This window comes from Centruroides sculpturatus, unplaced genomic scaffold, assembly GCF_000671375.1.
Source record: "Centruroides sculpturatus isolate CEXI.00-Female unplaced genomic scaffold, Cexi_2.0 scaffold1884, whole genome shotgun sequence".
In the NCBI taxonomy this organism is placed as follows: Eukaryota; Metazoa; Arthropoda; class Arachnida; order Scorpiones; family Buthidae; genus Centruroides; species Centruroides sculpturatus.
Window position 1 is genome coordinate 84,727 of NW_019386777.1, and position 11,983 is coordinate 96,709.

Here is an 11,983-nt window from a genome sequence, read left to right on the forward strand (position 1 = left end):
TAATTTTACGACAGTTCAAGCGTGGTAAAATCATCGCCCAAATGCTTTTATTTATTAAGATAGCCGATTCCATATTCCGAAATACAGATTTCGATGGAGACGGTTTGAGAAATGACGTTGCATTCACTGTTGACAAAATTACTATACTCGAAAGTAAAAATGATTCCGAACTACTCTTCGGCACAGAGACTAATGACTACAAAATATTTCTACAGAACTTATCCAAGTATCGTCATCCGTATTGTATGTTAATCTGCTTCAGTCACAGAGATTTCTGGAATTACTCGCAATGCGCAGTTTCCAAAGTCAACAAGATTGGAGGAATCTGTTCTGATTCCAAAGCATCGGAAAGTATGGATAACGTCGGTTTTATTAGCAATTTAGAAAATAATGAAATTATTCCGAGATTTAGAATACCGTTAAATTTAGTTCATCAATTGGGACACGCATTCGGTTGTCACCACGATCCCGAAAATAATCGATTTTGTAGTCCCGGAGATATCGATCCGAAACAAGGCAATTATATCATGCACCCGAATATATCTTATGGTGTGTTTCAAAATAATTGGCAGTTTTCTACTTGTTGCAAAAATACGATAAAGAATTTCTTTAGAACTTCAAGTAAATTTTGAAATTCATTCTAAATTATTATTATTTGAGAAATTAAACAATTGAATGTTCTCGTCAAATAACGTTGCAAGCGCTAAAGTAGCATTTTCAGAACCGGCAAACGCGAAAAACCGGCAAATTCCAAAATTTCACGGAGCAGTTGAAACAATGACTAATTTCAGTTAAAGGTGTAGGAATGATATTTGGAAAAGTTGGGTCGTTTTCACCGTGAAATAGTTTAGAATACGATGATAAAACACTCGATGTAATGGACCAAAGATGCAGGCAACACTTTAAAAGTATTATATATTTTGGTTTCAAAGCAAGATTCTGTCTTTAAAGTACACATTTCTCTCGTAATCAATGTTCTTTTCTAATATTCATGACACATCATTTCATAAGCGGCATTTATTTATTTATTTAAGAAAATTTAACGACCGTACAAGAGAAGTGGGAAAAAGAATAAAGAAGAATATAGGAAAGAAAAATGGATAAAGGTTGCTTGTGACATAATAGATCTCGCTAGCAAAGTATGAAAATACCTTTAATGAAAGTACAGATTGTCAAGTGAAAAGTTGTGCTTTATTTGGAATACTTTCTTCATCTGACTTTAGGATGTGCAAAAGTTTGAATTTTCTGAACTCAGGAACTTGCACATGGACAGCTGATCTTTTTGGCAATTTTCATTGGGAGCAGCCTACTCTAAGCACGTAGCAGATGAATGTTCTGGAGGCATTAAAGCGATTCAGAACTGCATTATGTGCACTATTTTTTGTCGACGGCAGTAAGGAAAGCGCATCTTATGGCTAGAAATTTATCAATGGAGCTTGACGTCCGATGACTGTAGGGGTCATCAGACGTAATGTAAACCCATATTGTCGAGGTCGTTTTCAGATGCTTTGGCTTTAGAATATTTTTTTAAATACTGTGGTTCATTACGTCATTCGTCTTTGCGTGCCCCATACGGCTAAACTCGCATCGTTTTTGCACTCATCCCACTCGAAAGATTTACAGCTGGTTTAATTTATCCACTGAAACACAAATATTCATTTTCTGACTCTGCATTTTCGAATTTTTGATTTAATTTAAAGGTTTATAACGCCTTCTCTTTCATAAATTTTGCATACACAGCTCCGACGAGGTAAGAGTAAACGCCTGCTCATCCGCATGCAACGCTTTTTCACGCAGTTGATAAGTTGGGAAAATTTTTCAGAATAAGCAGTCGGATTTTTTAAATAGTAGGTTAAATATACTATTCGCTGCATCGTTTCATAGTGCACAATCTATTATAAAAATTTCAATTTGGCTATTTCGGGGCTTGCTACGTTATTCGACGCAATCTTCTAATTATCTCTTTATCTAATCAATTACAAATTTATTTTGATGACAGAAATTCATGCTTTTATTTTTCTAATTAGGAATAAAGAATTGTCTAATGAGAAGAGAATTATCGACTTGTGGAAATGGAGTTGTAGAAGAAGGAGAATCGTGCGACTGCGATTCTTCGGCAGAAAACTGTACAGCTGTTGAAAAATGTTGTACACTTAGTGTACAATCATCGCGGTGTACAGTGAGAGAGGGAATGACTTGTTCTCCTAGTAAAGGACAATGCTGCGACGATAATTGTAATATTATTGAATCTGACAGAAAACGGAGGTGTTTCAGTAATATGGAATGCTTTAACGTTACCACAATTTGCGATGGAGTTTCTGCATTTTGTTCTGCAGTGAAACAACCGGATGGTACGCCTTGCAGACAAAATTCTGGAACGTGTAATAAAGGACTATGCAACAGCAACGTCTGTCGCGATCACAATATGAAACTTTGCCAATGTAAGAGCAGTCGTTTCGAATGTCACATTTGCTGTAGGAATGAAACGAGTAGGTGCCAAACTGCTAAAGACTTGCAGTTTTTTCCATCCGAAGACGAATTCTACGTGAAAATGCCCGGAACTTCCTGCGATAATAAATATGGAGTATGCACAAGGTATATTGTTGAAAAGATTATCTTATTCAGTAATAAGTTATAGTCTTTATTATTTAAAAATAGCGTGTTTGTAAATACGTAATGTTATTAGAATGACCGGATATTTACAAATATTTAAACAAGAAGCTGTCTGTTTCATAAAATTTGAAAAGTTCTTGTTACTTACTATTTAGATTTGGTTTAATGTACTACTAATTTAAGTTTATTCAAAATTTAATTAATATTTATTGTTCATGTATTTTATTTCAGAAATGGATCTTGCGTACGTAAAAAACTATGGAAGATGTATAATACGTGGAATTATCTGACACCTTTACCCTTTATATTACTTATTGTTGGTGCTATAAATTGTTTTCAAAGTCAAAAACACAGGAAACCTAGTATACTGCTATTAGTTGAAAAACAGCGTTTAAAGAAAAAAAATAAAAAACGAGAACGTACACGAAAAGTAAAAAAGAAAATAAAGAATATAAGAAAGAATGTCGAAAAAAATGTAAATAACTTTAATACATAAGAAAATAATTTTTAAAAACGCTTTAATTGATCGTTTTTGATATTGGGATGTAAATGAGAGGGGTTCCCGATTGACACAAACCATTATAGTGCATTTACACACACGTATCATACGGTGTAATTAAATTCCACATTTGGTTATGTTTATCCTCTTTTGGGAGACTTGTTCGGCCACTTCTAAAACCATTACATCGAAGTGTCATAGGTTTCAACCTTCTGTCTTAATTAGTAGTGGATGAAATTTGAGTTGATTTGAGGACTTGATATAAATCAAGTTGAACGATAGCGTTTAAAACACTAATTCTGTCCACATGAACAAAGTAACATGTGAATAACACTAAAACAGCACGAAATATAGAACACAAAAAGAAATATTATTAAATTCACATAATACTTATATTTATATGTATTATAAATTGTATTATAAAGTCATCTATAGTAAATCTATGCCACACTTGTTTAAGTGCCAAATTTGACTCAATATCTACACGACCAACGGTCAAATTTGAATAAAATTTAAAACGGTTAGTGTCCATTATGAGTACTATAAAGTTTTTAAATTTTGTATAAATATATGGATCATTTTTGACTTACTGGTCAGCATTTTTTGACCTAGATTTTCAACGATAGTATATAGCAACACAAATTGCTAAAAAATCTAAGCGAACGTGCTATTAAATATATGTTTAATATAGTTTTTTAATTACACTAATACAATTTAATATTTATAAATAATTACATTATTGTTTTAATGTGCACATTGTTCATATTTTGTGTCTTATTGTTCAATTCGGTTCCAGTATTCTTATGGCACAAGTTTCACAAGTTTTCTTTATTTAGATGTTTTTGCTGAGCCTCACTTTTCAATCTGGTTTTACCAAATTTTACGAATTATATAAAGAAAAATTTAAAAGTTTCCATTTCAGAACTGAAGAACCCGGTAGTTTTTTTTTTTTTTTAATTTGAAAGAAATTGCCATTGGCGTTAAGATAATCATCCCATTGACAAATCGAGTTTACGGGGTCATCTGACAGTAGCTGGTTGGCTGCTGCATAAAAAAGTCCGATGCAACCCTCTTTACGTCATCGGCTGATTGGAACCGTCGCCCTTTCAGAGACGTTTCATAAGACAAAGGAGTGAAAATCACATTTCGAAAAATCTGGGCTATATGGTGGGTGTGTCCAAGGCTTACAATTTAACGGTGTCCAATTTCTGCTTGACGATATTTCCAACAGGAGTGCAACGCGACTACAGGAAACTTCCATACAATTTGACAGTGGTGGTTTTAGACATGCACGACACCCTGACATCTTCACAATTTTGCGATGATTGTCCACCAGTTTATGTTCCTGCACAGCCGAAACCAGAACAACGACACGTTCATCTAATTGGATATAGTAGGTAGCAACGATACTTGCAATATGTGTACCGCACGTTCCATATGCAATTCTGGGTGCAACGAATAACTTAATAATCTCAAGACTAGATCACTGGCTTCGTATCGGTTCACTCTGGACACAGGAATTAGTGATGAGTGGGTTTTCACCAGTCGTGATTACCGTAAATTTACCGGTAACACCAGTCACAAAATATTTCAGTATTTAGTGAAAGGTGATTTTTGTGACTACAGTGAGGTACCAACCACAAAAATATCATCCGTAGTTACAAAAATTCACGCAGTTAATAAACTTAATGAACAGGACCGCCGAGAGCTTATGTGGACTGGGGATAAAACTAATCCCGTTTAAACTAATCTTAGAGGACCTTCTTATTCTTTTGTTTTTTGAACAAATGGAACACGTAGAATTTTCTTCTATAAAATTGAATTCATGTCGGTTACTGTCAGTCTGTTCGTTTGTTTAAGAACGGCTGAACCGATTTTTATGAAACTGTACATGCATTCAGGATTGTTCTCGAAAGTATATAGGTTACTTTCCATTTTGAAAAATTTTATAAGCTTTCATAGAATTCTGACATCATTTCCAAGAGTAAACATTTCATGCTCGGTATTCCTTGGATGTTTCGCACGAATATGAAGTTTTGCTCTGTGGCCGATAGGAATGAAGTAAACTTTGAAATTCGAATATATCAGGCTAACTCTATGTTCTTTAAAGTGGTCATTGCATTATGGTTGTTATTTAGGCAAAATGCTTTCAGTAATAAACGTATTACCATTATCGTACGTGTCAACTGTATCAGATTCTCAGTGATTCCCTAGAATTTCTTTAGAAGTAAAATTCTTTTCAGTCCGATCTATCAGTGAGGCACTAAGGATTTAATCTTTGGAGAGCCAAGTTATTTTACTTTCACTTAACTGTAACAAGCTATAGCTTTATTAAATAATTAAGAAATTGCAAACTGAAAAATTTACTTTTTCAATTGAACGACGTCGCATATCAGTGATATAAGCCCGAGATCCTCAAAACTACTGCCCGCGTTGCTTGTAGACAATTAAGCAAATTTCAATTTAAAATATATTTTCTCATTGATTTAAACGATTTGAACTGAATTCAGAGAGACTAAATAATAGGATCGAAACATAAGTCCTATTTTCTGGAAAAACTCAAAACTTGGATGGTTACCTAATTGCTGATATGACATACCAACATTTGCTCCGTTTAGAAGTGACCAATATTAAACCTAATAGCCTATATTAAAAATTGGCAAGTCTAAACAACTTCATGGATCACATTGACAACTGACAAATATATTTTGATTTTTTTTATTAAGTTATAGGCAACATAACACTTAGGTGATCTGCCTAGAGGGGTTGCTTTCTGGGTGGACTTTTTAAGGGAAACTGGCCCCTATTCAGGCGTTACAGATGTAGAGACAACCCGGAAAACTTCAAGTGACCAGCCAATTCTAGCGAATTCCCAGTGTTTAGGGAACGGAACCGCTTGGCCACTGGTGAGCCACAACGTATATTTTGATAAAAGAAGTATTATAGTTTTATGTTTACTTTCTGCGAAGTACATTTTTACGTCTCTTTTTTAGCAGTTATGTACTGTGTATTAGTTCTGTTTATAGTCTTAATTCTCACAGCTTTTAACTAATAAGTTTTCATTTTGTAATTTCAGTTTATTGTTAGTGTTATATGCATTTGTTATTATTCTGCTTCGTTTTTGTCGCGTTCATTTATTACAGAAAAACACAAATGTTCCTTACTTGTACATTCCAAAATAAATGATATTTGCAATGTATTTTCTTAATTTTTTAATAAATTATTTATTATCATTATTTTTATTAAATTAAGATTATTATTATTTTTTTTAATTTACATATTTGTAAGTGGTATTAAATCGCTCCGGCCCTCTGCTGTTGTCAAAATTAGTAATGTGACTTTTCTCTTCAAAAGTTTGGGGTCCTCTGATATAAGTTGTGACATAATTGCGCACGCTCTTACATCACATCCTATCAAATGTACAGTACAATTGTGTAATAGCTTATAAACCTTATATCATTGAGATGTGACCTTATTCACTTAAAAATTGCATTTTTCTGTTTTTAATTTTTTAATTTATTTAATAAAACTGTAATTTATAACAGTTAACGTCTGAATAAGCCAGTTACTCTTAAAAAGACCTCCCGGAAGGCATCCCCTAGGCAGATCGCCCAAGTGTTCCGTTGCCATAACTTAATCAAACAAACAAAGTCCTATTAATAAACAAGATCCAAACAGAGAATATAGAAACAAAAATGTAAACACTGAATACTTTCAATAGCATAAAAGAATTTTTAAAATAAACTTTATTGAAATTTCAAACGATAGTCAATACTATAAGGCATATCATTAATGTTTATTGTAAATAGGATAATATTCACACAATATTTTTAACCGATACATATTTTATTTTTTTCATATGACTACATATGGGCAGAGAAGATACTGTATATGAATTTTCATTATAACATCACTACAATTTGATATATATGCGATCACATAATATATTGTATGAAATATATGTGAAATATATAAAATTTTGTTGAACATGATTTATAAAATACAATTTAGTTTATATAATCATAAGTATAAAATTATCTTACTGATACATCTTAAAAATAACGAAATTCTTTCTATTTCGTTTGATATCTCAGGATGGGGTAAAGATTGAGTAACGAAATGTAGCATGGTGGCTTGTATATGAGGGTTGATGCTGTTAAATATTGGTGGTTAAAAGTCGAGAGGCTGAAGAGATAAAGAGGTTGTCATATTTCACATCTTGATAGGGGTAAAATTTAATGAAGATTTTATTCGTTATTAACAATTACTTACATATATCACCCCTACCCTCAAAATTGAGCCTTTTGCCATTTTATAGTAATTAAAAATATAGAAAGTCTTTTATAACAAAATCTCATAACAGATAGCGTCACACAAAATTTTATTTTGCTTAAATTAATAATAATATAAAAGTTATTTTTTAAGTAAAAGCTCATAACAGTGGAAAAGTTATGCAACTCTCGTTGCTGGATTTTCTATAATCAGTATTTAAATTCCAGAAATAAAAAAATTACAGTAGCTAGATTTATATCATAAATCAGAAATTTCGGTAACCGATCAACAATCGATCGAATTTTTTTTTTTTAATTTTCAAATCTACATTCCAAATATTTTTTAAGTATTCGATTGCAAGCGTAGAAAATTCAAAATTTCATTCGGTTCGTAAAGAACTTTTCGTAATGCATCAATATTTAGTGATTCTACTTCTAAAATCATTTATTTGTGAAAATATTGCTGACGTAGGAACTATTGAATCAAGCAATTATCAGATAAGAAACGTAAAAAGTGTCGAATACAAACGGACATCTAAAGGTATGCAACTAGTGATACAAAGAAGAATCTACAAATTTCACGTGCAAAAAGACAAGTCAAATTTCCTGGAAACGACTAAATTATTTATCTATGGAGAAGAGAAAGTTGAAATATTGACTTTCTCTAACATACCCGGATCGTACTTATATGAAGGAAGTTTAGAGGGACGAAGCGCATCATTAATTTTAGGATATTATTTCGAAAATATGTTTATAGGAATCTTTAAGCATGGACATAAAACATTTTACATAGAGCCAAGAAACGAATATTCCTATGATAAGAATGATAGAAGCGGAGTTATGTATGACGTCAAAGATGTGGTACTAAAACCATTTTATCCAGATGGAAAAGTGATATGTGAGGCAATGGAAGCTGAAAGCTTCCTGAAAATAAAATCTTTCGAAGAAGATAAACATTTTGATTCCAAAATGCAACATTATAATGTTTTAACCGACAACAAATTACGAATAAGGTTAGTGGAATATACAATGTTTTTCGAATAATTCGTTAAATTTTAAATAAACAACTTTTAAACGAATTACATTTTATAACTGGACGAGATTTGAAATGTTACATTTCAAATCTCATCCAAACATTTGTTTTAACAGAAATATCACAGTTTATGAAAGGTTTCCTGCTCTTTTGGTAGCCATACTTAAGATCGAACACGCAATATAGAACGAATACAATTTAAAATTTAAAATTTACGTTTTACATAACTAATTTTGTTTCTTGTAAATTTAAAATAAAAAATTAAAATAAAATAAAACACAAAACATAACTACAACGGATAAAAATAAAGCTAAAATACACTATAAAAGACCGAAATGATAAAATCCAAAAAACATACCAAGAAATTAATTATTTAAATATATTTTAAATTATTCGGAGCAAGTGGCAAGGGTTTAATTCTTCCAACAACACCTTTAAATGGTATGTCTGAAAAATGCTCTAATTTAGACGAATTAAATATTTCAACAAATGAGAATTCATTCGTGTATGAACGTATCGAAGTACATCACACAATTTAAGTAGGCGAACTCTGTGTCGTCATCTGTCCTCTTGCTTTTTACTCGAGGTTCTCCCCCTCCCACTTTAATGCCCAATTTTGGTAAAGTTAACGGTTGCTCCAATTCAAGAATTTTTTCCCATTTTTCTGGATGAGTAGTTTTTCGGAAACTAACGGATGTGTCACTCACGGAGGAAACGCTATCCGTGGAAAATTTATGAAGTTCCTTGACTGCATTTATGAAATGGAATACTTCTCCCCTTTACTTTTTGACTAAAGAAAAAAATAATAAGATTGCAGTCGTCGAATTTACACTAGCTCGGGTTCCCACTTATCCAATAAAGGCCAAATATGCAATGGTACTGTACTGTACATTCTATTGCCAACGATTTTAATTTCGAACGTTTCATATTTAGAAGTGAGTAGTTAGAAGTCAGAATCGCTTCAGACTCGAAACTATTAAAAATAGTTCCAGGCCGAGGGTCGGGACAGTTCCAGTTCCGGAACTACCTATACTTTCTTCATTTTGTACTTTTATAAATACGGCTTTTAACTGAACAGCGAATTCTTTATCTGTATTTAGACATACAATTAATTGGCAACGTTACACGATTTTTAAGAAATAATGAAATGAATTTTGAGTATTTTAAATTTATAAATATATTTTAAAAAGTTACACTTTTATTCGAATTCTTAGTCATTTGTTTTTGTTAGTAAACTAATGGATGTGTACGGCATTGCTCGGCCAAAAAGTAAAAATGTTAATAGTGGATAAAATCAGGGAAGGAGCGGGGGTCTAGGTTTAACGGTAGTCTATATTCCCCTCGGAGTTTCAGAAAATAAGCAAGAAAGATATAGTAAAGATTGACCAAAAAGCTAAGAATAGAGAGAAACAAATATTCTATTATATACTGTATATATATATATATACAGTATATAATAGAATATTTGTTTCTCTCTATTCTTAGCTTTTTGGTCAATCTTTACTATATCTTTCTTGCTTATTTTCTGAAACTCCGAGGGGAATATAGACTACCGTTAAACCTAGACCCCCGCTCCTTCCCTGATTTTATCCACTATTAACATTTTTACTTTTTGGCCGAGCAATGCCGTACACATCCATTAGTTTACTAACAAAAACAAATGACTAAGAATTCGAATAAAAGTGTAACTTTTTAAAATATATTTATAAATTTAAAATACTCAAAATTCATTTCATTATTTCTTAAAAATCGTGTAACGTTGCCAATTAATTGTATGTCTAAATACAGATAAAGAATTCGCTGTTCAGTTAAAAGCCGTATTTATAAAAGTACAAAATGAAGAAAGTATAGGTAGTTCCGGAACTGGAACTGTCCCGACCCTCGGCCTGGAACTATTTTTAATAGTTTCGAGTCTGAAGCGATTCTGACTTCTAACTACTCACTTCTAAATATGAAACGTTCGAAATTAAAATCGTTGGCAATAGAATGTACAGTACAGTACCATTGCATATTTGGCCTTTATTGGATAAGTGGGAACCCGAGCTAGTGTAAATTCGACGACTGCAATCTTATTATTTTTTTCTTTAGTCAAAAAGTAAAGGGGAGAAGTATTCCATTTCATAAATGCAGTCAAGGAACTTCATAAATTTTCCACGGATAGCGTTTCCTCCGTGAGTGACACATCCGTTAGTTTCCGAAAAACTACTCATCCAGAAAAATGGGAAAAAATTCTTGAATTGGAGCAACCGTTAACTTTACCAAAATTGGGCATTAAAGTGGGAGGGGGAGAACCTCGAGTAAAAAGCAAGAGGACAGATGACGACACAGAGTTCGCCTACTTAAATTGTGTGATGTACTTCGATACGTTCATACACGAATGAATTCTCATTTGTTGAAATATTTAATTCGTCTAAATTAGAGCATTTTTCAGACATACCATTTAAAGGTGTTGTTGGAAGAATTAAACCCTTGCCACTTGCTCCGAATAATTTAAAATATATTTAAATAATTAATTTCTTGGTATGTTTTTTGGATTTTATCATTTCGGTCTTTTATAGTGTATTTTAGCTTTATTTTTATCCGTTGTAGTTATGTTTTGTGTTTTATTTTATTTTAATTTTTTATTTTAAATTTACAAGAAACAAAATTAGTTATGTAAAACGTAAATTTTAAATTTTAAATTGTATTCGTTCTATATTGCGTGTTCGATCTTAAGTATGGCTACCAAAAGAGCAGGAAACCTTTCATAAACTGTGATATTTCTGTTAAAACAAATGTTTGGATGAGATTTGAAATGTAACATTTCAAATCTCGTCCAGTTATAAAATGTAATTCGTTTAAAAGTTGTTTATTTAAAATTTAACGAATTATTCGAAAAACATTGTATATTCCACTAACCTTATTCGTAATTTGTTGTCGGTTAAAACATTATAATGTTGCATTTTGGAATCAAAATGTTTATCTTCTTCGAAAGATTTTATTTTCAGGAAGCTTTCAGCTTCCATTGCCTCACATATCACTTTTCCATCTGGATAAAATGGTTTTAGTACCACATCTTTGACGTCATACATAACTCCGCTTCTATCATTCTTATCATAGGAATATTCGTTTCTTGGCTCTATGTAAAATGTTTTATGTCCATGCTTAAAGATTCCTATAAACATATTTTCGAAATAATATCCTAAAATTAATGATGCGCTTCGTCCCTCTAAACTTCCTTCATATAAGTACGATCCGGGTATGTTAGAGAAAGTCAATATTTCAACTTTCTCTTCTCCATAGATAAATAATTTAGTCGTTTCCAGGAAATTTGACTTGTCTTTTTGCACGTGAAATTTGTAGATTCTTCTTTGTATCACTAGTTGCATACCTTTAGATGTCCGTTTGTATTCGACACTTTTTACGTTTCTTATCTGATAATTGCTTGATTCAATAGTTCCTACGTCAGCAATATTTTCACAAATAAATGATTTTAGAAGTAGAATCACTAAATATTGATGCATTACGAAAAGTTCTTTACGAACCGAATGAAATTTTGAATTTTCTACGCTTGCAATCGAATACTTA

General features: G+C 32.0%; 3 protein-coding genes across 3 annotated transcripts; 2 read left to right on the forward strand and 1 right to left on the reverse strand.

Moving 5' to 3' along the window:
* Positions 1–41: 41 nt before the first annotated feature.
* On the forward strand, positions 42–3,124 carry LOC111615759 (disintegrin and metalloproteinase domain-containing protein 10-like). The gene is made up of 4 exons (XM_023357195.1): positions 42–351; positions 430–621; positions 2,028–2,595; positions 2,845–3,124. The coding sequence occupies exons 1-4, from the start codon at positions 42–44 to the stop codon at positions 3,107–3,109; spliced, it is 1,335 nt and encodes a 444-aa protein (XP_023212963.1). The 3' UTR covers positions 3,110–3,124.
* A 4,603-nt stretch (positions 3,125–7,727) lies between these two features.
* On the forward strand, positions 7,728–8,602 carry LOC111615760. Its single transcript, XM_023357196.1, has 2 exons — positions 7,728–8,396; positions 8,533–8,602. Exons 1-2 carry the CDS (start codon positions 7,792–7,794, stop codon positions 8,600–8,602), a joined length of 675 nt encoding a protein of 224 aa, XP_023212964.1. The 5' UTR covers positions 7,728–7,791.
* Positions 8,603–11,108: 2,506 nt separating this feature from the next.
* Positions 11,109–11,983, reverse strand: LOC111615761. The gene is made up of 2 exons (XM_023357197.1): positions 11,315–11,983; positions 11,109–11,178 (listed from the first exon to the last, which is right to left on the reverse strand). Exons 1-2 carry the CDS (start codon positions 11,917–11,919, stop codon positions 11,109–11,111), a joined length of 675 nt encoding a protein of 224 aa, XP_023212965.1. The 5' UTR covers positions 11,920–11,983.